The sequence below is a fragment of the Malaclemys terrapin genome, chromosome 12 (genome assembly GCF_027887155.1).
Source record: "Malaclemys terrapin pileata isolate rMalTer1 chromosome 12, rMalTer1.hap1, whole genome shotgun sequence".
NCBI lineage: Eukaryota > Metazoa > Chordata > Testudines > Emydidae > Malaclemys > Malaclemys terrapin.
This window is the reverse complement of record NC_071516.1, coordinates 3552906-3578570: the sequence shown is the minus strand read 5'-3', so window position 1 is coordinate 3578570 and position 25665 is coordinate 3552906. Positions and strand designations below refer to the sequence as shown.

At 50.2% G+C, this 25665-nt stretch overlaps 1 protein-coding gene across 3 annotated transcripts; it reads left to right on the top strand.

Annotated features, from left to right (window-relative positions):
• Positions 1-1409: 1409 nt before the first annotated feature.
• Positions 1410-15113, top strand: PDYN (prodynorphin). 3 transcript variants are annotated; one of them, XM_054045771.1, is made up of 5 exons: positions 1410-1549; positions 2128-2299; positions 2730-2799; positions 11871-12018; positions 12902-15113. In XM_054045771.1, the coding sequence occupies exons 4-5, from the start codon at positions 11890-11892 to the stop codon at positions 13559-13561; spliced, it is 789 nt and encodes a 262-aa protein (XP_053901746.1). In that variant the 5' UTR covers positions 1410-1549; positions 2128-2299; positions 2730-2799; positions 11871-11889; the 3' UTR covers positions 13562-15113. The 3 variants fall into 3 exon arrangements, with proteins under 3 accessions (XP_053901746.1, XP_053901747.1, XP_053901748.1); XM_054045772.1 differs by lacking the exons at positions 1410-1549; positions 2128-2299 and adding an exon at positions 2433-2488; XM_054045773.1 differs by lacking the exons at positions 1410-1549; positions 2128-2299; positions 2730-2799 and adding an exon at positions 3928-4054.
• The last annotated feature ends 10552 nt before the right edge of the window (positions 15114-25665 follow it).

The following is a 25665-nucleotide window of genomic DNA, read 5'->3' as shown; positions in this document are numbered from 1 at the left end:
ACTTTGGCTTGCCCTCAGTGGCCTTTGAATCATACCGGCAAGGGTTAAATCTCTCTGAGGATAACTATGATCTTAACCAGCTAGACCGGGGTGTTTGTGGTTTGCAGCTGCTTTTTACTACACTGGTGCCTGAGTCCATGTGTGCGAAGCCAAGCAGAAGAATGGGCTGAGTTAAGATAGTGCCTCCAGCCCCTTGGTAGCATGCCCTCCCATGACAAGTCTCTTCTCTATTAACGCCAGCACACGTTAGTCAGTCAGATGTGACTTCGGGTAGGTTGGGGAACTTCTCTTGCAAACTCCATGGCCAGAGCTGTCAAAGGGAGAGTGGTGGTTGTCTTTCCAGTGGATAAATGAAAACCCGTCATCTGTCCCTGAGGACCGTTTTTGGAAATGCACAATGCTTCGTAAGAACTCTTTACAGAGTATTGATGTGAGGGCACCAGCCTTCTGTGACTGGAAGCATCTTATGGAAAGGTAGAAATTGCTGCTGCCCCTCCATTTCCACTCTTGGTCTGGTGAGCAAAGGTCTTGAACACACAAGTCCTGTCTCAAAGTGCAGTGTCCCATGGCCTTCCCCTTCCTCATGCCACCTTTGGAATAACAATAGTCACACTGAATTCTCTTGGAATTCAGTGGCTAGTAACATAGGTGAAATTTACCCCTGTGCAAAGGGTCAGCAGAAGATCCCATGCTCCAACTCCAGCAGAACTTAGGTGGTACGTGGGCTTTGTGTCGATCCTCTGGACAGGAGTGATTTTCACCCCGTGTGATTACCCAGGTGCTCCATGTAACCTGCCCTGAATTGGGGCTGGATTTTCAGAGGGCCTGCAAGCTGTGCATCTGCACTATTAGCATGAGCAAAGGTCACATGTAAACAACAGTTGGGTTATTGTGCACCTAACAAGCTGACATCTGTGCACAAATTCCCGTCTTTATGTGCAAATGTGGAGTTTGCGTATGCAATAGGCTTGGCCAGTTAGGTGCAAAAACACCCTAGTTTTGTGCACGTCCCAGTAAGAAGCTCTCTGAAAGGATTGGGATTTAAAGTCCTTTTATTAAAAGCTGAATGTTTCTCATATCTCATGGGCACCTTTCCATCCCGACCAAGTGGCCTCCTGAGGCTTTTGTAGAGAACTAAGATTTACCTGCTAATTCAATCCAGCTCTTTATTCACAGGAAGGAACTTCAAGTATCCAGCAAGCCAATTTTCAAGCTAAGGGGAAGGGAGGGTTGCTGGGAAACATCCCTCTGGAGAGAGAGATGGTAAAAATAGTAAGTTCTTCAGATCCCGGATTATCACTAATATTTGAAAGGCATCATGTGCAGTAACCATGTCAGAGCCTCTCTCGTTTTTAAGGCATAAACGTTACGGGGGGGGGGGGGGGAGGAGGAGAGATTTTTCTGTTTGTGCCCAGGCGTCCATGCTGTTACAAAGACGATGCAGAATCATAACCTCTTGAGCATCACCCCAGTCAGGCGTCTCCTGCTCTCTGGTCCCTGCTGGTTTCTTTCATCTGAGACTTACTGGGAAGAAAGAGAGGGAAAGTTGGTGAGTAAATTTCTGGGAGTTTTTTCACACTTGTCTGAAAGAGGATGAGGTAAAGGGTGACCCCCAGGCACACTGATAAGCGCTATAACCTCTGCTCAGTCTGTTTTTGTGGCTACATTTGCTGCTTGGGATGAAACAGGGCAATAAGGAGATATACTGATAAGAAATGCCCCTTGTGTAGCTTCTTTCACCTAATGCTCTTACATGATGAATGACCCCTCTCAGATAAATTGAACCCCCATTTTACAGATGGGAAAACTGAGGCACAGAGGGTTTGGGTGACTTGCCTGCAGGCCCAGATTTTCCACAATGTACTTTAGTCCATGCCCAGTTTTCTCAAGCTTAACCCCCGATGCACACGTGCAGTTTAAGGCTTATACGCTCAAATCTTAGCTTGTGCACCTGCCTCGAGGGTTGGCAGATGTTTAAAAATGCCCTGATGCCAGTCTGGGCCCTAGTGAATCAGAATCAGGGCGGGGAATAGAATCTGGCCCATTTCTTTCTCTCCCTTGTCCGGCTGCCTCCCACTCCCTTCCTCTATGTTAATGGTATTCCCATCTCTTTGTCTCTTTCCCAAGGTAATTATCAATAGCTCGATGTGCAGGGAAAGAGGAGGTGGAGTGTGTGGCAGGGGGAAAGTACAACTAACCCCTGGCTGTGAATAAAAACCTGCATTTCAATAGCAAGCGCAGGTGGAAGCTTTAGAACAAGTGAAGAGGCTTGTTCCGTATACAGCGTCGGAAGGTCAAGGTAAGGGACCACTGGATATACAAAACAGGGAGGGAGGAGAGAATTGAAGCAACCGAGGAGAGCCCCGGTGGCTGCTGAATCCCTTTGCCTTCAGACACACTAGTCCCTGGCTGGCTCCTCTCCGGCTGGCTGTTTTTTGAGAAGCAGCAGCTGGAGAACATCGGTGTCTCGGCATAGTCGCCAGTAGAGGTAAATTCTGGGGAGGGCCTGTGAGGTCTCCTGGCCTTGTGACAGATGTCTCAGCAGCATGAGGGTGCCTGGGTGATGGTAGAGGGGGGAGTGAGGGTGGGGACAGGGGGGTGGGCAGGCATCTGAATGCTAAAGGCCCAGGGTTTAATATTTGGAAATACACATCCACATCCAAATAGTTGGGCCAGGCCTTTCCCTGGAGTCCATGTGACTGTGCATTCTCTCTTTGTCTTGTCCATAGCTCTGGGAGCTTGACTCCATCTCAAAGACGTTACCGAGCCGACGAAGGCTTTCTGACAGTTGGAAAACAGGTGAGGGCAGGTGGCAGCTTCGCTGGTTTTGACTCTTTCCGGGTAATGTTTGACTTTAGTGCTGGTGGGAGATCAACAGGCCTGGAGGCTGAATTCCTTTATCGAGCCACAGAACAGGACCAAGCAGGGGAGTGGCAGTGCCATCTCCGTGTGCTGCCTCCTGCCGGGGTGGCCTCCCCTCTGCTCCCAAGGGGCCACGTCCGGGGGTGGGTAGGGATGGCAGTTTAGTTCCCAGGGTGTATTCAGTCCTGGGCCTCTTTGCCAGCTACTGTGTGTTCATAGTGAGTTTCATCTATTCCCTGGGAGCTGGACTGAGACCCACCAATCTCATCTCACACAGGCTGCCAGTTGGCCAGCAGGTGGGTGACTTTAAGGTGACTACCAGTCTGGGCTGCATTTGAATCAGTTACCAGAGATGAGAAGCGCCTCGCTCCATTGCCAGCCTACGAGCGTAGTCTGTCCGTTTATGTTGCAGCTGGAGACTTTCACCCTAAGTTCCAGGCTGCTTGGGAAGGGCTTGTCTCTGGGTCTGGCGCATCCTCTGGCTTATCGCGACACGGCCGGCAATACCACCGCCCAGCAATGTCACTAGGAGAGCCACTTGGCAGGGCAGGCGCTCAGCAGGCTAGAGTGGGTTAGACTTGGAGATTTGCAAATGTAAACGACATTCAGTAGCGTGTGTGTGTGCACGCATGTGTATGTATGTGCGTGTGTGTGTGTGTTTACCCTCCTCCTTCATACTCCCTTTTGCACCACTCTTGCTTTGAGCAGATGCCTCGTGCATGTTCCCAGAGTTACTGTTTAAAGGGCCTGGGGACCATTGGGGGCCCGGCTCAGGGCGGTGGAGAGGAGTCTGTGACTGATTATTCACAGCTTCCGTCTCCCCCTATTGGCTCTGGAAAGCCTATGCTGAGCTGGGGCTCAGTGACAGGAGGAGGCTCCGTGTCAATAAAAAGAGGGGATCGAAAGAGTAGGGCTGTAATTCCAAAGGGGAACAAGCAGAGCTCGGCCGTCCTCGGTGCCATCTGGGGGCTACAAAGCCGAAAGCCACAGCTGCAAAAAGGGACCAGTTTCCTCCCACCCCCCCCCCCGCCCTTCACTGATGACCAGATTATCCTGAAGCTGAGGAAAGGAGGTGGACAGAATCTGCTGAGACTCTCAACTTTCCAAGGGAGCCTGCAGCTCCCAGAATCAACTTTCCACCCAAACTCTGCCCGGGGTGGGGAGCTCTCCAGGGACTGGGAGGAACACACAGGTAAGACACCAGCTGTGTGTGTGTGTCTGTGTGTCTGTGTGTCCGTCGGTCTGTGTGTGTGTGATGCACTTCCCTGAATCCAACACTTTTTGGAGTTTAATTCTTTGCTTTCAGGTTTGCTTTTCCTCTCCTTGCATTTCAACTTCTAATAATGATGCACAGGCTGCAGCTTGGATACGATTCTGGCATTAAAAAGGGACTTGATTTGTTTAAAGCCGCTGGTTGGTTTCTAGTGCCAAGTACCTCTTATCAATTGCTAAATTATTTAATGACATGCAGATGAGGCTCTTTGTCCCCAGATATCTTTTTCATCCCTATAGCTGTCTGTCGCCTACCCAGTCTATCTGTGTAAATGTCTTTCCCATACTTCATTTCAGTTCAGATATCACATCTTTCTATCTTTCAAGATGAGACAGAATTACTTACGCTGAAACAAATCAAATTTCAAAATAAACTAGAAGGTGCACCTGGAGGTTAAGGACAACACCTATTTCCCTTTTTTATAAATGCCCTTAAAAAAAGACTAGTATTCTACAGCAGTAGCACCAAACTCTGAAGTAGCAGTAGTGGAAGTTGCAAAGTAATGGACCATTGCTGTAGAATTTTGCAGCATTTTTGTTTGAAGGGTTGGTGTTTTGTTTTTGTTTTATTTGGTAAAACAAAACATGCACAAAAGACATTTTTCAGGTCTTTTTTAAAGACAAAATGGATGCAAATGAGAGGGGAGGGGAAATGATGTTAGAAATGTTTATAAGGTCCTAAAAAGCATCCAGAATGATAGATCTTTTAGAGAGGGAAAACTGGTGTAACCGGGCTGAGGTAAGTGTACTCTGTCTGCGTTGTATAAAGTGCCAGGTATGTTAACATTATATTGCCAATAATAATTATTAATAAAAATAATTATCTTCATATCTTGCACACCTTTCATCTGAGGACCTTGCAGCCCTTCTTAAACACTAATTCTGTTGCATCACACTGCTTAGCAATCCAGTAGGTGAATATATAGAAAATCTGATTCTGAAATGACCACTTACAGGAACAGTCTTCACTTCCCATTTTTTCATTCTGTTCGTTAGTTAAATACTCTGTACGTTTGTTGCTTTATTTATAACCTGGCACACGATGTCCTCAGAAATGGCTGAAGGGATTTTGCATGAACTTTAAAAAAAAAATCCACTTTTGATCAGAGACCAAGCAGGGAAGAATTCAGCCCCAAAGGTGCATATTTCACTTAATTATAGGTGGCTGCAAGCAGGAGGTTAAATTGTATTACATCTATTCTTAAAATTCCATTAATGCAAGGATCTATCTCTCCAGGATGTGTGTGTAACATGGTGTGTATTGGTGTGTGTGTGAGTATACACACACACATGATAGTGTGGGTATTGCATACGTATATAAAATATGGTATATATCTATAACTCTGTTTTTCCTCCTCCTTTCTTTACCTCTTCCCTTCCTTGTGTTTCCTCCTTTGCTTTTCTCCTTCATTGTTTCTCTCCCTCCTTTTCTTCTGTTCTATTTTTATCGGTCACTTCTCCGTTTCTGAGCAGAGCGCAGCTAAGCTCTGTGTGGAGTACTTCTTACAGTGCTGGGTGAGTTATGTTCATGGGGGAGGTCTCTGGCTGCCTGATGACTGGTGACTGTAGCCTGCAGTTTGCCCAGAGGAGTTACAGCTGTATGGGGTGTCATGAAATCCCCTGTCCTCTGGCTGTGGAGGGTGTGAGGATTATGCTCGGCGCATTGTGCCAGATCCAATAGCTTAACTATCAGGCAAATGCTCTGATTTCATAGTCTGTTAATTGCTTCTGGAATTTGTCACATCAGGTTTGAAATGCCTGTGTGATAAATATTATCAGACGTGTAAGGTGGTGCCCGGCTTCTCCAGATGGCACAGAGGGCTCCTTTTCTGATCTCCTCTCTGAAATCCAATACCACATAGCCAGGGCGTTAATTCACCGCTCTTGCATTTTACAAGGCGTTTTAAATCATCGTGGTAGAAATCAATATATAGAAGCTGATGCCACGGAATGCCGTAGCTAAGGTAGGAACAAGTTGGTGCCAGTTCCCTGGTGCCAGACATTTGTTTCGGTTTAGAGATCAATGATGTTTTCAGTGCTGGATCAGACAGAGAAAAGCTATTAATGCGGAAAACTCTGGATCGATAGTGAACGGGGAAAAGACGAGTCTCCAGGCTATATCTACACCTGGTTTAAGCAGGTGAAGCGCCAGTGAAGTCAAGAGGTATCTGGAAACACCAGCTGTGAATTTGGCCCTTCTGACTTGACTTAATCTGGTAAAGGGAGGAGGCAGGGTTGAGCCCCATTAATCCAAGCAGATTAATCGGGCTGGTTTGACTAAATCGAGATTTGGATAAAGCAGGGCGACTCCCCACTGGAATGGCTGTATGTGTGGGGCCAGTCTGAGACCGGGGGATGTTCAGATCAGAGGCTCGACCTCATGCCCCAGTGAGAGGCTGTGCCACAGACCTGTCAAATGCAAACCTGATTGAAGGCCGCACACTGCTTGCAGAATGCTGGGCTTCTAGGCAAGAAAAAAGCCAGACATCCTGCTTCAGGTCCCGCTCTGCCAAGCACCACTTTCACAAGCCCCCAAGTATGTGTCTCCCTCCCCTCGTCCCCAGGCCTTGCCTTGGGCATGGGGATTTTCATGGCTAGAAAATAGGGCACGTTGCTGTCTTCTTCCCACGTGCTGCTGGAAACCTACCTCAGGCTTTTGCGTGATGCCAAGCGTCCGGTCCCACTGAACACCTGGATAGAAGCGGGGCACTGGGGAGCCTGGTGTTATTAACGGCTCTGAGGTGAGGAGCTGAACATGTTGCGGTTATTGACAAATGGCATATTTGTCTTTTCTCCGTCCTTCCTTTTAACCGTTTCCATACCAGCCCCTCCTCTTTGGTGCTTCCCTTCCCTTTTCCTTCTTTGCTTTCCATGCAGCGCAGAGACCTTCAGCATTTCAGTCTTCCAGACCGAGAGCACTTTAAATTAAAAATCGGTTTTGTTTTCATGCTGTATTGAGTTTTCTCTTCCTGTTGTATTACAGCAGGGGTAGGCAACGTATGCACGCATGCCAAAGGCAGCACGCGAGCTGATTTTCAGTGGCACTCACATTGCCTGGGTCCTGGCCACCGGTCCAGGGGGCTTTGCATTTTAATTTAATTTTAAATGAAGCTTCTTAAACATTTTAAAAACCTTATTTACTTTGCATAAAACAATAGTTTAGTTCTATATTATAGACTTCTAGAAAGAGACCTTCTAAAAATGTTAAAATGTATTACTAGCACGTGAAACCTTACATTAGAGTGAATAAATGAAGACTCGGCACAGCATTTCTGAAAGGTTGCCAACCCCTGTATTACAGTTTTGCACCGATATTGGCATTAGCTGAGTTTTCTCTGACCAGTTCTATTTGCATGACTAGCAGAGAGGCTAATAAAGTAACAGGGTATCTCATATTCCTGTTTCTAATGACACATCACGAGAGGTTAACAAGGAGGAAGAGTGACTTAGTGGTTTGAGTAGGAGGCTGGGGATAGGGACTCCTGGGTTCTGTTCTATTGATTTGCTATATGACCTTAAGCAAATCACGTACACCTTCTGTGCCTTTTATTACCCACCTTTAAAACTGTGATAACACCTATCACAGTCATGGTGTGAGGCTTCCTGGCTTTGAGATCCACAAATGAAAGGCACTACATTAGTGTAAAGTATTGTCATTATTCAGCCATTCATTTACTGAGCGTCTTGATAACAGCTTTGAGCCTGGTGAATTTGATGTTCTATTAATGCAGATAGTTCCGCATACGATAATGCAGATAACTCAAATTACATTAAAGCGTAGCCTGAATTAATAATCGGAACATTAACATATTTCTTCATTAGTGCCAATTATGGTACATTAACAGATACTGACTGAGAATGCAAGAGACTGCAGTACACGTCAGTAATCCCAAATGGACTGCTTCAGGGTTATGCCATTGTTCTGGAGGCAAAAGGGACCAAGAAGGTGACAGGACACTTATCACATGCTCACAATAAAGCAAGGGAACAATTGGTGGCTAATTTTCTGCTTAAGAATGTTTTGGAGACAACTAAACTTCTTACACACATGGTACAACGGGCAAAATTTTCAAAAGTGCCTAAGTCCCATTGAAAGTCAATGGCACTTAGGCTCCTAATTCACATGGGTACTTCTGAAATTGTATTGAACATAAACAAATAATGACCTAGGGATCCCAGGAATGAAGGTTCGGGAGTCGAGATGTTCCAGGTATCTTGGGCTTGTGTGACCTGCTGTGCTTCTAAGCTCTGAAAAAGATGGCTTAGTCCAGGATGTTTAGGTGTCCGGCAGTGGAGGGGCACGGGGACAGTGGCTGGCGCATGTAATCTCATGGCAAGTGTGCGGGTTGGCCTGCGTTGCGGGCAACCTGGGCCAAATGGCATATTCCTGTGCCAGGCTGAGTTCTTGCACTGCCTCTGCTTCACTGCTGGTTGGAAAATTAAAGCACCTCTGACTTTATTTTCTCCGTGTCGAGGGGTGTAGGGAGCAGGCACCTTCACTGCACAGGCCAACAACATTTTGCTTCATCCTCAACCACTCATTTCTCTATTAGCAGAGGAATCTTGGCGGGGACAAGGCACATCAGATCCCCTGCTTCTCTGGTGCAATGCCAGTGAACTCATGGGAAGGCAATGAGTCACTGCAAGACTCTCACTTTGGTCCAGTTTAGTTACCACTTACTCTGTCCCTAGTGGAACAGTGGGTGTAAGTGCTTTGAATGCATATCCCTGGGAAAGGCTGCGTTTGGGTATTTGGGAGGCATGGTGTGTGTGTGTGTGTGTGTGTGTGTGTGTGTGTGTGTGTGTGTGGTACAGAAGACTAGGGTGGATTTTGGGAAGGAAGGTGTTTGAGGGGGTGCAGAATTTTGTGAGAGAGGAAAGTTGTGGTGAGGACAGAGTGTGCTAGCAGGCAGTTAGGGAATCTTTCTAGGATGTCTCTGGGGTGGAAACCTCCAACTAATATGGCTGTTGCTGTTAGCCAATTATATGTGTCACGGCCCAGCTGCACCATCTGCTCACTCATGAGTGTGACTCGATTGGACATAGATCCAAAAGAGAGAGGAGTGCTTCGTGTGGCCTCTCATTTGATGGTTGAAGAATCCAAAATGTGACATGGAGGAAGGTTAGGTTCAGAGCCTTGTTTCCTGAACTCCACCCCCTCCCATCTCCTCCTCCTGAAGGCTCAAGGCCCGCAGGGGAGAAGACCAGAGTGTGAAGCGTTCATTGCAGCTGGGAACTGGGGAGGAGGGCGTTGGAAAGGTACTGCCATCCATCACTGGATAATGCAAAGACCTTGAATTCCTTCCCTCCCCCAGCTCTCCTTTGGTGAATAGCTGCTGTGGATTTCATTGCCTTTATTCTTCAAGGCCACGTGAGAGAAGCAGTGATTCACCCTCTCTAAGCCCCTCGGTAGCGCAGGGATAACAATACCGCAGAGAAATTCATGTTGCTGTTGATTAAGAAAGAATCTCTCTTTAAGAGATGTTTGGGAGGGTGCAGAATTTTGATAAATAAAAGGCTTTAGAATAAATGTGTTTGAGTTGCTATCGCTCAGGCACCGGGAGGAACAGGTTACTGAACATCTACAAGAGCAAAACCCACATCTTCCATAAGCCGATGAGACGAGAAAGGTCCTGTTGATGAGAGACATGCTATCTGCAGGCATGTTTGAAACAGTCCCCAGGTCATTAGGAACATTGAGAGACAGGTCAGAAATGTACACAGGCACGCTAGGCCTTTCTTAAATACAGTAAAAGCTTTGGTATCCGGCATGTTGGGGGAACGGGGGGTGCTGGTTAATCAAATATTCCAGTTATCTAAGAGTTCTACTTACCAGTGGAATACCAATTTTCAGAGAATTAGAATACAATAAAATTAATCAAGTATGAAATAGTAGACAGGGACTCCCCAGTCCCGCAGTAGTACTGCACTGCCGAGGGGTTGGTTTCTTGGAGGTGTAGACAGGTAAAGTTTTCTATACAGTAGGTTATCCGATGACGCTATATATCACTATGGGCAGCGCATGGCATACCCCCAGATCACTAAAAATACACTTAACGCTATAACTAGACTGACCATAATGTAATCTTTCTTTGATGATTCAGAAGGCACTTCAGGATCTTGCAGTGCCGCAGCGTCATCATTATCAACCTCCGTTATCATTGTAGATGGAGAAGGTGGAGGGGATTGGGCTGAATCTGTAATGACCCTGACACACCCTGGAAGCTGCTTTTTTTAATAAATCTCTGATATCAGCTTGCTTACACGTCTTCTGCCTCTTTTGCATAGAAGGAGAGTGCGGGATGTGCAATTGCATAACGTGCTGGGCAGTATACTCGTCCCGGTTACTAGATCGAAGATTTGTATTGGGAGAGATCAGAAATGCCGGCTAATAGAGCTTTCCTGTTGATAAAGTGCCGGGTAACACCGCTTTTACTGTAGATTGGAGGCAAAGAGCCAGATTCTCAGCTCGTGTAGATCGGAGTTCGCTCCATTGACTTCCACAAAGTTATGCTCATTTATATGAGCTGAAGTTCTGGGCTAAGTTGTGTATTAGGCACACGTGCAAAAGTTACCAGCTGGGTGGCAGTGAAGGGTTTCCGAGACGTCTAGGTGGAACATGTGTTTGTGTTTGCGCGTGTGTGTGTGCCTCTGTGTGTTTATGTCTGCACATGGGTGGCGGGGTGTGTTTATGCCGGTATGTTTCGCGCTGAAGTCGTATCTTGCAATTCTGTATCATCATCCAGGCTGCCTCAGAGATCAGCTAATGCCCCCTTTCTGCCATTCAGAGCAAATCTCAGGGGTGGTGCCGCTCACGCCCCTGCAACCTGTAACACAGCTCAACAGCCACTAGAGGAAATTCCTCAAGGCTTCTGCTGATGCCCAGTGGCAGCCATTTCCTGTGCACGTCTCTGGGACGAGTGTGAACAGGCTATGCTAAGCACAAGCTACAGGGTCACAGAAATGCCTCTGGCAGCCTGAGGGTGTTCTCTGGGACAGGCTGCGTGGAAGTAAAGCCTCCCAGACTAGGCACTGGACAGGGATTCAGGAGATCTGGGTTCAGATCCCAGCTCTGCTCCACACTGCCTTGGTGACCTCGGGCAAGGCACTTCATCTCAGTGAGTGAGGAACTTCGGACCTGGGCTCCATGCTCCTTTGCCGTGGGATCACCTGTACGTAGCTACTATTGGGTAAGGGCAAGTGTGACATCGGTGCATCGCCCTTTCTTGGGGGACTATCACCTGCCGTGGCAGGAGCATTTTGCTTTCTAACTCCTATTGGCCCAATAGTTTTTGCTCTGGAAGCTGCGCTGTGATCTCTGACTCATGGGGGATGTGGGTGTGGCACTCCCGGGCCAAGTACTGAGTTTTCCCCATGGTGGGCTCGCCCACGTCCAAGTGCTGTGGGTTACCCTGGCTATGGGGGGGAGGGATAGCTCAGTGGTTTGAGCATTGGCCTGCTAAACCCAGGGTTGTGAGTTCAGTCCTTGAGGGGACCACTTGGGGGTCTGGGGCAAAATCAGTACTTGGTCCTGCTAGTGAAGGCAGGGGGCTGGACTCGATGACCTTTCAAGGTCCCTTCCAGTTCTAGGAGATGGGATATCTCCATAAATTTATTTATTTTTATTTATTTATTTATGGGAGGGTAGCGCTGGGGACCCATTGCCTGGGGTTTGCATCTGATGGTGAAAGATCATTGGTCTCTTGTGGTTTTTCTCTCTCCCCTCCTCGCCGCAGGAAGTGCCCACTGCGCAGAATGGAGTGGCAGGTTCTGCTGTTGGCTCTTTGCATGGGTTTGGCTCATTCGGCCTCTGCAGACTGTGCGGCCCAGTGCTCCATGTGTGCCGTGCAGACCCAGGATTTGGAGAAGCCCATCAGTCCTCTGGTAAGTGCTGGGTCCTTTGCCAGGTGCAGTCTGGAGCAACCTCAGCTTCGGAGCTCAGAGAAAACGAGCTCTGTATCCAAACCGGCCCCTGGTTTAGCCCATTTACCGGTCTGGTAACACTTGCTCTACAAAGACCCAGATTTTCCAGACTTGCGCATTGGTGTTTGCATGCCTAATTTGGGGATGCCGTTGCCATGGTTGTGTGCGTGCAACTGCAGTAATTGTGCACACTAATGCGCTTTTGTGCACACAGTACTGAAATCTAGCTGAACGTGAGCATTTCTTCTTGCCTTGTATAGGGAGTGGCAGGCTGCTGAAGCGGTTGGTCCTGCGAGCTGGGGAAAGGTTAGACTGAGAACATAACTGCTCTCAGGACTCTGCATGCTCTAGCAGAGACCAGAGAACAACAACACGAGCCCAGTTCTCCACTGCCCTGCACTTTGTGCAGTCACTTACACTAGTGCAAAGGCTGTGTCAAAGCTACCAGTCTGAGCTGACAGCATCTCACACCCACTGTGCACTGGTGTCTAGGATGATCCCAAGTGCCGCACAACGTAGAATCAGGGCCGTGGGGCTGGGTCTCCTTTTGATCTCTGACGATCTTTCCCTCTCTGTATCTGGCCCTGGATGTTAGAGGTATGGAAGCATCTGCTTCCCACTGTGGGACCAGATTACTCAGCTGTCCACTGCAGCGGGGTGGGATGCAGGCTCTTACAAGGCAGGATGTTGTGGGATCCCAAGGAGTAGAGCTAGAGCCCCTTCCAGGACTGGAAAGGGGAATCCCAAGACATCATTCCTCCCTCTTGAGGGATACTGGAGAGAGCCCTGGCGCTTGGGGACTGCCGGCGGGTGTCATGGGTTTGCTCTCTTTGGTGTGTTGCAGATCTGTTCGCTGGAGTGTCAGGGCTCCTTGCTGTCCCGCACGGAGTGGGAGAGGTGCCAGACCGCTCTGGATCTCCTCGCCCCGCTGATGGCAGTGGTGGAGGGCCAGGGCCTGTCCCCTCTGGAGGCTGAGGCGAAGGCAGAGCCAAAAGGGAGCCCCATCCCCGGCGAGCTCCCCAGCGGCCTGGTCAAACGGTACGGTGGCTTCATGAAGAAACTGGACAAGAACAAGATTTTCTCCCTCTTGCGTGAGAACGCCCACAGCAAAGGCGGCATGACTAAGAAGTACGGTGGTTTCTTCCGCAAGCCGGGGGAGAGGGCGGCCTCTGAGGTGGTGGAGGACTACCCAGAGCTGGAGGCCGGGGAGACAGACGACCATGGGGAAGAACCTGAGGAAGGAAACCTCAAGGACGAGATGAAGCGCTACGGGGGCTTTCTCCGCAAGTACCCCAAGCGGAGCTCGGCGCTGGCGCCCGAGGGGGAGGGCCAGGAGCTGGAGGACCTGCACAAGCGCTACGGGGGCTTCATGCGCAGGATCCGCCCCAAGCTCAAATGGGACAATCAGAAGCGCTACGGGGGCTTCCTGCGGCGCCAGTTCAAGGTGACGACGCGGTCGGATGAGGACCCCAACGCCTACTCGGGGGAGGTCTTGGACCTATAGAACCCCCCTGACAGTCGGAATACTTCCAGTATGGACTGCATCGCTCCTCCCGCCCCACATCACCCTCCTGTGCTCAGCCAAGCATCCCAGGCATCACACACCGACCCAGGCGCACCACCTCGCTGCTGCTTCCCTGAAGAGCCAGATGTTTCGAGCCAGGCAGGGATTGCCACTGGCAACGTTCCTCCTCCGTTTCTGTCTCTGTCAACTCTGGGACTTGGACCTGCTGCCGTTTCCAGCACCGAACTGATCAGGCCAGCTAGGGGGTTAGTTCAGCTGTATCGAAAGCAGGTTACTTTAATTCAGTCTCAGACGACTGATTATCGACCCTCCCTGTGATCCTTAGCGATGAGCCCAACTCACCCTCCAGTCGGAGTACCCCAAACGCTGGGGAAGTTCAGCTCTGGAGCCAACTCGGTGGCTGGCCCCTTTGGTCCGTCATGGACCAACCCAGAGTTCCAGATTCAAAGGCCTCCCAGCTTTGGGGGAGTTTGGCTCTAGTTCCAAATCGGAACCATCCAGCTGTAGTTCTTTGCGGTGGAAACCCATTTTCAAAGGTCCCCGGCGCTGGCACCAGGTGCTGCCGGGCATTTCCAATTTAAATATTCGAATGGAAACAGAGGCATCTGTTACTTGCCTTCTAGTCTATCCATTCAGACGCCTCTGCTCAGAACAGCCAGTGTGTCCCAGAGGGACCTGTGTTTGTACAGGAGGGCATCTTGCCTGGAGAGCAAGGTGGGCTTGCCCTATAGAACCCTGACTTGCTTCATTATATTCCAGCTAAATCCCAGCTGTGATCCTTTCTAATACACACGAGAGAGGCACACTTCTAATGAAGCGATGAAATCACAATAGTGTCGCACTTCTGAAGGCACCTGAGTCAGCCTCTCGTTTGTCACCTGGGGATTCACACACACAGTCATTAAGGGAGCCGAGTGAATGGAGGTATTGTGCTGCCAGATTTGCTGGCACAGTCCGATTGTTTGTGCCTTGGAGTGATTGTGTGCACAGAATTGCAGGTGCAAATAATTAGGAGCACGGACTGACACTAGCTGTCCCCATTCTCGCTCTGCTCACAGGGGATCGCTCCCACACACAATGGCAGAAATCAATGAGGAGCCATTTCTGAAAGTTTGGCTCATCATGTAGTTCTCATTGCAACCATCAGTGTTCTCCCCCGTCCCCCAGCTAGTGCTGAATTGCAACAGGCCAACAAAAATACCCTGAGACAGAGGCAGGAACGGGCGGGGCTTGGCACACTGTTTCCTTTTCCAACCCTGGGCAAAATTGGGAAATTAAACTAGAGGAAAGCTCTGAAAAGGAATGTAGATGAGGTCTGGACTCTGCCTGAGACGCATTGTTTGGCTAAGCACAGGCCTCCATCGGCCCTCACCTGCTCCCTTGTGCTGTTCTGAAATGTACAGATTGTTTCGGAGTCTGGTTACTTTCCGTTATTACGTTTACAAAAAGAAATAAAGTTTGGTCTGTCTTGAGATGGGTCACGTTCACCCTCTTCCTTTTCTGTATGGTAAATAAAAAGATGTTAATGAGACTGTGTCTGGTGATGCATCTGTCCTCAGCGTGGGGGCCGGCCAGGATGAGGGCTCATCATGGGGCTAACACAGGTCTTGGGGAAGAAGCCCTGGAAATCAGGGATGCTCTAGGTGTACTTGGTCTTGCCTTAGCGCAGGGGCTGGACTAGATGACCTCTCACCATGGCTCCTTTGGGACAGCAGCCAGCACCTCACAGGAGTGAGCCCGAAACGTGCTTTATGTGCATGAAGCAAATGTGGGTGCTTGTAGACTCACTGCTGAGTACTCGGATTATTCAACTGGGGGAGGGGAGCAGCAGGTACCAGGACAAGGACACAGAAAAGAAAACAATGAATGCCCAGGACCCCTGCTTCGGCTGGGCATGAAGCCCTGGCGTACAGAGGGACGCAAAGCATAGAGAACCTGTGGAGTTATGACCCCCATCTAGGATAAGGGAGGAAAAAGCCCCTGTCCAGAGAGTTCTGCTACTCCCATCTGAAACTGCGTCCATGTTAGAAATATAATAATTCCAGCCGCTCACCCACACATCAGGGCAAGGGAAATATCAGCGGGTCCTCGTCCCCTTCACAGTCCGAATGGGTGGGTAGGTATCGGGCTGGGAGCTGGTAATTGTTCCTGACAGTTTTGCAGGTTTGATCTGTACAGGAGGGCCCACCCTCTGTGGATCCACCTCCGTCCAGTTGCACCCACCTCGGCCTACTCAGCCATTCCACTCCCTCTCTGTTGAGAACACACCTCTTCCTGGTGCTTTCTGTGCTCTGAAACAAGCCATGCCAAAAACTTTCCAGCTGCAGCTCCCAGCCTCTGCCCAGCAGAGACAATCCCGCAGTCTCCTGCCTTTCTCCTTGGGAAGGAATGGAGCCGTTGTTACAAGCCGGAAATTTGCTGGAGATGTCAGGAGGGCAGGAGCCATGGTAGATGATGGCAGACCATGTGGTGTATTGGGCAGGGCAAAGGGCTGAGAGGCAAGAGACCTGGTTTCAATTCCTGGCTCTGCCACTGTTTGAAATTCAGCCCTGTGCAGCCAGCCAGCACCCAACCTTAGGCACTGTACACACCTCTCTAAAGTCCCTTCCCTGGGGCTGAATTTTACCTTTTGTGGCCTGGAGCAAAACTCTTAGCCCCCCGGCCCTGTGTCTCCTGGGCCCCATGGACAACAGAGGGCTAAGGAGACTGAGCTGGGGATGAAACGTGCCGCATAAGTGCAAATTATTAATTATAATGAGCATGAGACAAGTTAAGGAGGGATTCTTCGATTTCCCCTCGCACTAGGCAGGTCCCAGTGTCAGGTGTCTGCTCCCAGCTGGTCCGCCGTTCCCCTGGGGCCCGCAGGAGGGAGGCTCCGAGAGCTTGAGCCTGACTTTTCGCCCGTTGGTGATCCCAGGGGAGTCAGTCCTCATTTACCCCAGCCAAGCGGGATCAGAGTCAGGCCCTGCTCCTGCTGAGGAATGGCCCTTCGCTGAGAAACCGCCTCCTCGCCTTGCTCTGAAAAACAACCGAGTAAAGCTGACAAACAGTTCCCATGGCAACAGCTGCCCCCGGCCCATCAGCAGGTGTGACGCCGCGCTAGAAGTGGCTGCCATGACCTTCAATGGCGCAGGAGCCATCGACCAACAGCTTCACAGCAAGACGGGCTTTGGCGCAGGGGGGCTCTGCGTGAGCGGCCCAGGACACCCCCTCTCAGCAGGGCCGGCTGGCGGGGGTCTGTATAAATGCCCCAACCGCTCCCAGAGGCAGAGAATAGCTGCACCCTGGAGATCCTGCCTGGGCTGCCAATTGGGGAGGGGGTGGGGTTGTCCTCCAGCTGGCTCGTTAGGAGGGGGAGGGGGCTATACAGAGAAGGCAGCAGGCACCCTACCCAGGGTGGGGCTAACAGAAAATTGGGGCCTGTTCAAGCATGCTGGGTCCAAAGCAGTCAGCTGGTCTCCTGCGCGCCCAGGCCCAAGACGAGCCAGCCTGGCCTGGCTGGACAAGACCCTGCCTTCGTCCCCGGCTCGGCAGCAGGGCTGTTCGCAGGTACTTTGGGCCAGGGCTGAGGAAGGCTTGGAGGGCTGGGGCCTGGCGGGGTTTCTGTTTGGGCCGAAGGATCCAGGGCAGGCTGGCTGTGGCTTGGGAACCGTCATGGGGCTTAGAGGGGGGGTGGCCTTTGCTGTGACTGACACCATTGTATCACGCGACCTTGCTTGGACGCAGTTTGAAGCAGGCGGCGCCTTCCTGCCGCTGGGGATGAACACGGAGTGCTGGCCCTGAGAGCTGTGGCTTTCCTGCCTCTCCTCGTCCTCTGTAACTCCTTCGGCTGGGCAGCCCCGTTAGCCACCAAAGGGGGAGGCTGCCCACGGGTGCTAATGCGGCGGGAAGCTCCTCGGGGAGGGCGCCCTGAGATGCTGCCTGTCTCTGGAGACGGTTTGCATGGCAGCCCTTCGGGGAACGCTTTGTCTCTGTTTTACAAACTCTGGGCTCAGGACTCTATCTGCGGGGGCCGTGCCTGGGGGCTAGTAACCGCTGACCTGCAGCACCTGTGCTGTGAAGGGTGGCTGCTGACTCGTGGACAGGCTGGTGTGCACCCTGGAGGGTGGTGGTAGTGGGGGGCTGGTAGGTAACCTGCAGCTGTATTGCTTAGCAATGGATACAGATTTGGGTTGTATGTTTCATGGGGGCAGAGGACTTTGGCCTGCCAGGGAATGTGTTTCTGTGGCCAGCTCAGGCCCATGGGAAGGAGGCCACCCCAGTGCCACCGTCTTTGGGGGATTCTTGATGGGGCATCACCTTGGTGGGGAAGGCACCCTGCCTCTGTCCTAGGTGTGCTCTAGAGCAGTATTGCTGGCAGCTGTCAGGTAACTTATCCTGTAGCCTCCCCTTGTGGCTTGGAGATGAGCCTTTGTAGCTGCTTTGTAACATGCAAAGGAGGCAGAGGGTGGGTGTGTGGGTGTGTGTGTGTGTGTGTGTGTGTGTGTGTGTGTGTGTTTGGAAACCTAGAGTTGTGTAACAGGAGGAAAAATGAAGGTGTGTCTAGTGAGCCTTCCCCACGCCCAGTGAGTGACCTGTCCTCCCCAACGGTTAACTATCCACGCTCCTCCCCAGCAATTATTGCTCCTTGGGCCACCACGGCTCTTCCTGTACAGTTTGTGTGTCAGTTTATCCGGGAACTGATTGAGGTACAGACCCTGCTCCATGAAAGTACCTTACAGGCTTTCGGCATATGCTTAGGTATGGGACAGACCTGCAAGTAAAAACAGCAGCACGTGGTGGCACCATCTAGCCAGTGAGAGCGAGCTCTGATCTCTCCAATAGCTGATACGTGAGCTCCCCTTAATGGTGAGTCTGGGACAGAGAAAAATGAACCGGCTGCTAGTTACTGTCCGGTGTCAAAAGCTGAAAGGCAGGAGGGTCCTGACAGAAGCTAGAGCGAGAGGGAAAATCTGGCAGAAACCGTTCAAGTCTAACAAACACGGAATAAAGGAAAACACCACAGCAGCCCAACACTGTAGCATTTAATTTCAGAAGGGGGACTACACAAAAATGAGGACGTTTAGTGAAACAGAAATTAAAAGGTACAGCGCAAAAAGTGAAATCCCTGCAAGCTGCGTGGAAACTTTTTAAAGACCTCATAATAGAGGCTCAACTTAAATGTGTCCCCCAAATTAAAAATCATAGTAAGAGAACCAAAAATGAGCCACCGTGGCTAAACAACAAAGTAAAAGAAGCAATGAAAGGCAAAAAGGCATTCTTTAAAAAGTGGAAGTTAACTCCTAGTGAGGAAAATAGAAAGGAGCATAAACTCTGGTAAATGAAGAGTAAAAATAATAATTAGGAAGGCCAAAAAAGAATTTGAGGAACAGCTAGCAGACTCAAAGTAATAGCAATTTTTTTTAAAGTACATCAGAAGCAGGAAGCCTGCTAAACAACCAGTGGGGCCCCTGGACGATCGAGGTGCTAAAGGAGCGCTCAAGGAGGATAAGGCCATTGCGGAGAAACTAAATGAATTCTTTGCATCGGTTTTCACGGCTGAGGATTTGAGGGAGTTTCCCAAACCTGAGCCATTCTTTTTAGGTGACAAATCTGAGGAACTGTCCCAGATTGAGGTGTCATTAGAGGAGGTTTTGGAACAAATGGATAAACTAAACAGTAATAAGTCACCAGGACCAGATGGTATTCACCCAAGAGTTCTGAAGGAACTCAAATGTGAAATTGCAGAACTACTAACTGTCGTCTGTAACCTATCATTTAAATGACCTTCTGTACCAAATGACTGGAGGATAGCTAATGTGACGCCAATTTTAAAAAAGGGCTCCAGAGGTGACCCTGGCAATTACAGGCTGGTAAGCCTGACTTCAGTAGCAGGCAAACTGGTTGAAACTATGGTAAAGAACAAAATTGTCAGACACATGGATGAACATAACCTGTTGAGGATGGGTCAACATGGTTTTTGTAAAGGGAAATCATGCCTCACCAATCTACTAGAATTCTTTGAGGGAGTCAACAAGCATGTGGACAAGGGGGATCCAGTGGATATAGTGTACTTGGATTTTCAAAAATCCTTTGACAAGGTATCTCACCAGAGACTCTTAAGCAAAGTAAGCTGTCATGGGAAAGAGGGAAGGTCCTCTCATGGACTGGTAACTGGTTAAAAGATAGGAAACAAAGGGTAGGAATAAATGGTCAATTTTCAGAATGGAGAGAGGTAAATAGTGGTGTTCCCCAGGGGTCTGTATTGGGCTCAGTTCTATTCAACATATTCATAAATGATCTGGAAAAAGGGGCAAACAGTGAGGTGGCAAAATTTGCAGATGATACAAAACTACTCAAGATAGTTAAGTTCCAGGCAGACTGTGAAGAGCTACAAAAGGATCTCTCAAAACTGGGTGACTGGGCAACAAAATGGCAGATGAAATTCAGTGTTGATGAATGCAAAGTAATGCTGTTGCGGATTGTGGGGGAGTTAGGGCCCTGCACCCCTCTTCCCGAGATTCACTGCGACTCTTAACCAGCCAGTAAAGCAGAAGGTTTATTTAAGGACAGGAACACAGTCTCAAGCAGAGCGTGTAGGTACGACCAGACCCCCTCAATTAGGTCCCTCTGGGAGGTTCAGGGAGCTTAGACCCCAGCTTGGGGTTCCCTGCGTTGCACCACCCAGCCCCAACCGAAACTAAACTCCCAGCCCCTCCCGCTACTCCTCTCCTTTGTTCAGTCTCCCGGGCAGAAGGTGTTAATTTTCCCCACCCCCGTTCCTGGCTCAGGTTACAGCTCAGGTAGCTTCCTTCAAGGGAAGTTCCACATCCCCACTGCAACCCCCCTGCAACATTCCCAGGTCAAATCTGCCCTGCTCCCTGCTCCGTCACAAATGCACACTGGAAAACATAATCCCAACTATACGTATAAAATGATGGGGTCTAAATTAGCTGTTACTACCCAAGAAAGCGATCCTGGAGTCATTGTGGATTGTTCTCTGAAAACATCCACTCAATGTGTGGTGGCAGTCAAAAAAGTGAAAGAATGTTGGGCATCATTAAGAAAGGGATAGATAATAAGACAGAAAATGTCATATTGCCTCTATATAAATCCATGGTACTCCCACGTCTTGAATACTCTGTACAGATGTGGTCGCCCCATCTCAGAAAAGATATATTGGAATGGGAAAAGGTTCAGAAAAGGGCAACAAAAATGATTAGGGGTATGGAACAGCTGCTGTATGAGGAGAGATGAAGAAAACCGGGATTTTTCAGCTTGGAAAAGAGACGACTAAGGGGGGATATGATAGAGGTCTATAAAATCATGACTGGTGTGGAGAAAGTAAATAAGGAAGTGTTATTTACTCTTTCTCATAACACGAGAACTAGGGGTCAGCATATTAAATGAATAGGCAGCAGGTTTAAAACAAACAAAAGGAAGTACTTCTTCACATGACACACAGTCAGTCTGTGGAACTTCTTGCCACAAGATGTTGTGAAGGCCAAAACCATAACAGGATTAAAAAAAGAACTAGATAAATTCTTGGAGGATAGGTCCATCAATGGCTATTAGCCAGGCTGGTCAGGGATGGTGTCCCTAGCCTCTGTTTGCCAGAAGCTGGGAATGGGCGACAGGGGTGAATCACTTGATGATTCCCTGTTCTGTTCATTCCCTCTGGGACACTTGGCATTGGCCACTGTCGGTAGACAGGATGCTGGGCTAGATGGACCCTTGGTCTGACCCAGTATGGCCGTTCTTATGTTCTTGTTCTTAACATCCCTCGCCTAATCAAACAGTGCTTCTTGGCAGGGCTAACAGCCAGTCTGCAGACTGGCCAGGCCAGCTGGAAATGGGGGCGTGTGTGATTATCCCACTTCAGGAAAACCTGCCCTGTCAGTGGGATGCATTGAAAGACCATAACTTTAAATTGTTGGAGGGAGGAGAGTGAACAAAACAAAAATTCAGAAGTTCTCCCTGGGCATGATCTGCCACGACACTGCAGGGTGACTGGCTGCTTTGTGAGGAAGCTGCTTTGGGCAGAGCGTGTCTGTGTGTCTAATGGGAGGCTAGCTTCAGCCTTAGCTGGGGAAAGAAGGCCTGTGCCATAAGGCGCAGCTCTCCCACTACCAGACAGGCAACCTCTTCTCCTGCCTCTTTAACGTCCTTCTCCTCCCCCTCTCTGAAAGGCACTAGTGAGGGGTTAGTTGAGTAACACACAGGAAGGCTATTCAACAGCTGTGGGGTTTTTCTTCTTTCAAAGCACCAGGTAACCCTTCCACACTGCAGCACTGACCTTAGTTGTTAGGGTCACAGCCTTCAGCTGTGTGCTGTGAGCGGCTGGAGCAACTCCAGAGACTTTCCTCTTCCCTGGAAGCTCAGTGTGGTTAGTCTCTTTTCAAAAGCAAACTTTGAACGGGGGCTGGGGGACGGATTTGCACAGAACCGGCTGGAGCGCTGTGACGAGATCCCGAGGGTAGAAAGGCTGGACTGCAGAGAGAGGACCCAATTCTGCTCCAGTGATAAAATAGAGGGGGGGAGGCTCAGCACCGGCTTCTGAGCTGGGGGATTGTAAACCCGGAAACCTGGGGCTCCTAGTGCCCTGCTGACCACAGGGACAGGAAATCTCCCTCTCTGTGTTCTCTGTCGTGTTCGTTTTGTGGTCTGAGTGGCTGCTGGTTCAGCAGTTGGGAAATCCAAAGTAAGGAAGTGAGTTTGCTGCTTGAACTTCTCCTCTGTGGTCTGCTCTGGCTTCGGTCAGCCACAGCTGTACTGAAACTCACTGCTACGCTCCCCAGCTCCCTGGGGGGACGTGGCCCCCCCCTGCACAGCAGGCAGGCAGGCGTACTCCCCAGATGGCTACCAGAGTGACACTGCTGGGGGGTCCTGCTGGGAGAGGGGCTCTAGCGGACACAGCCCCGCCTTGCTCAGTGGGACTCAAAGGACCGTCTGCATGGCAAGCGGCTTTGTGCCAGGGACCTGTTTGCTGTTGTAGGCTGATGTTGGTTAATGGGTGACTCAGTTTGGGAGAGTAGCCAGGAGGGAGCAGGGCCAGGAATTGAAACCAGGTCTCTTGCCTCCCAGCCCTTTGCCCTGCCCAGTACACAACATGGTCTCCCTTCATCTACCGTGGCTCCTGCCCTCCTGACATCTCCAGCAAATTTCCTGACATCTCCAGCAAAAAATTGTAACAACGGCTCCGTTCCTTCCCAAGGAGAAAGGCAGGAGACTGGGGGATTGTCTCTGCTGGGCAGAGTTTGGGGGCTGCAGCTGGAAAGTTTTTGGCATGGCGTGTTTCAGAGCACAGAAAGCACCAGGAAGAGGTGTGTTCTCAACAGAGAGGGAGTGGAATGGCTGAGTAGGCCGAGGTGGGTGCAACTGGGCGGAGGTGGATCCACAGAGGGTGGGCCCTGCTGTACAGATCAAACCTGCAAAACTGTCAGGAACAATTACCAGCTCCCAGCCCGATACCTACCCACCCATTCGGACTGTGAAGGGGACGAGGACCCGCTGATATTTCCCTTGCCCTGATGTGTGGGTGAGCGGCTGGAATTATTATATTTCTAACATGGATACATTTTCAGATGGGAGTAGCAGAACTCTCTGGACAGGGTTATTCACCGATGGGGACAAGTCGCTGCTGCAAGATGGAATGGAGGGGGCTGCCCTGCGTAGGGGCTCTTGCCACCCCCAGACCTAGCCATGCTTATCACTATAAATGGGCTCTACAGGGGACCCTGACAATGGTGGAGCTCCATAGCTGGAGCAGTGCTGGTGGAAGGGCCCATCTCCGGAAGAGGGCTCCTCTTCTGAAACTCCTGTTACTATTGACTTCCACCTGTCTGCATACAGGGCTAAGCCTGGGGGGAGCTCCACCAACAAAGCTAGGGTTTGCTAATTCACAGCCCCTTTGGCCAGACCCCACCCCTTCACTACCCCACTTCCACTCACCTGAGTCACCCACCACGGCACCACGTTCCCCGGGGGAGGGGTGGAACAGCAAGAGTGGACGATAAAGACGCCTGGGGGCACAGGTGCATTGTAACTACACAAGTGGCCCTTGGACAAGGTAAATAACTCTCCAAGCTTGGAAGGGATCATGGCTAGTCTGAAAACATTTTGGGCTTCCTGACAGTTGGGAGTCACTGAACCATTATTTCAAGATCTCTTGTTCTTAAGGACGATCCCAGTATTTCTCCCCCCTGCTGCCCCTAAACACAGCAGACACCCGCAGTGTCTTGGATCATTCAGGCCTTAGTGTTTTCCCATCATTATTTCCAGCATGCGTTCTTCCTTATGGAAAGCTCAGTCCCATCTCACAGACCCATCCAATGGTTGCTACCCTAGACTTATCCTCCTGTAGTCTGTTTGCTACTGCCTGCAGGACCCGGTCTCTGCAGTTCTCGCATCCCCCTTGCAAGCTGTAGGAGCCCTGAAGGTCAGCCACAGACCTCATGGGAATCACTTGGAAAGTTTCCACACACTGTGTCTGCATCATGTTGTTTCTCTCCCAGCTGTATGGAAATGGAATCTGTGGATGTCTGGTTGAATTGCTTCACGGCAGCGGATTAGCCTGGCACGAGAAGTGGGGAAACGCACCGCATGCCAGGGGCTTATGTCACCAGGTCCTACTGCTTCCTCCCTCTTCAGTTCAGTGCAATCTCCTGACAAAACCCCTCCCACATAGACCCCCGCCTTCTCCACCTGATGCTGCTCAGGGTCCTGGCCCTGCTTTTTGATTCTTCTGCTGCAAGGGATGGACCTTTGTCACCCTCCAAACAATGAGCTTCATCTCAAACAGAAGTAGGCTTCAGCCAATGGTGGTTGTTCTGAGAACCTGTTTTGGGCTTCAGCAGTGAGCTACCATCAGCACAAGCTATGGGGTCTTTTACAAGAGGCCCAGCAAGTCTAACCACAGGCAGATGGTTACGGGACCTTGTCTGAGATCCAGACATCTAAGCCACAGAAAGCTAAACTAAGAAAGAGGAACAAATAGTTACTTAATTGAGCAGGCTGGCTTTCGATACAGGTTTTAACTGCTTCTGTTAGCATTATTTGATGCTCTGCTACGGACTGAGCAGTCAGCAAAACCAAATGACTGGCAGAAAGCTCTGCGGGGAGGCCTGGGGAAGAGCTGTGAGGGAAAAGGAGCATGGGCTGATGTTTAGAACAGCACAAGACTAAACCAGCTCCTGAGTTCTAATCCTGACGCTGACTGGCTCTGGCTGCCTTACGATAGGTAGCTGTGCAGCTAACTCCCGTCTGCAGTTGTGCATGCAAATGGTCCCACGTGCCTGAATTGCACGTGCAGTTGTGCTCAGTTACCACGACTGCACTTGCACCTTCGAGGGCCAGACTTGTTTAAAAACGCAGCTCTTCACCACCCTGCGGCTTAGTCTGCCCGTCTGCTCCATGGGGATCACATTGCCCTGCCTTGCAGAGGGGCCGCGAGGCTGCACTGTGAAGACCCCTGGAGCTTCTCGGATAGACGATGCTTTAGACGTACAAAGCAGCTGTACTCAGCCCTGCAAATTCTTCTCCCCGACACCACCAAGCGAGGGACAGAGTAAAACTGGGCAGTACATAGTGTGACAGACCCAGACCAGTGGGGTACCGGAGTCTGGTAGAGGGCAAATATACTGGTCACTGGCTGAGTAGTTTTCTGTTCCCTGAGTGACCAGAGCAGGGGCTGCACTAGAGTAATCAGGAACCTGCTAGAACCAGTTCAGGCAGGCAGGCTAATTAGGACACCTGGAGCCAATTAAGAAGAAGCTGCTAGAATCAATTAAGGCAGGCTAATCAGGGCACCTGGGTTTTAAAAAAGGAGCTCACTTCAGTTTGTGGTGTGAGTGTGAGGAGCTGGGAGCAAGAGGCACAAGGAGCTGAGAGTCAGAGGGTGTGCTGCTGGAGGACTGAGGAGCACAAGCGTTATCAGACACCAGGAGGAAGGTCCTGTGGTGAGAATAAGGAAGGTGTTTGGAGGAGGCCATGGGGAAGTAGCCCAGGGAGTTGTAGCTGTCATGCAGTTGTTACAGGAGGCACTATAGACAGCTGCAGTCCACAGGGCCCTGGGCTGGAACCCGGAGTAGAGGGCGGGCCCAGGT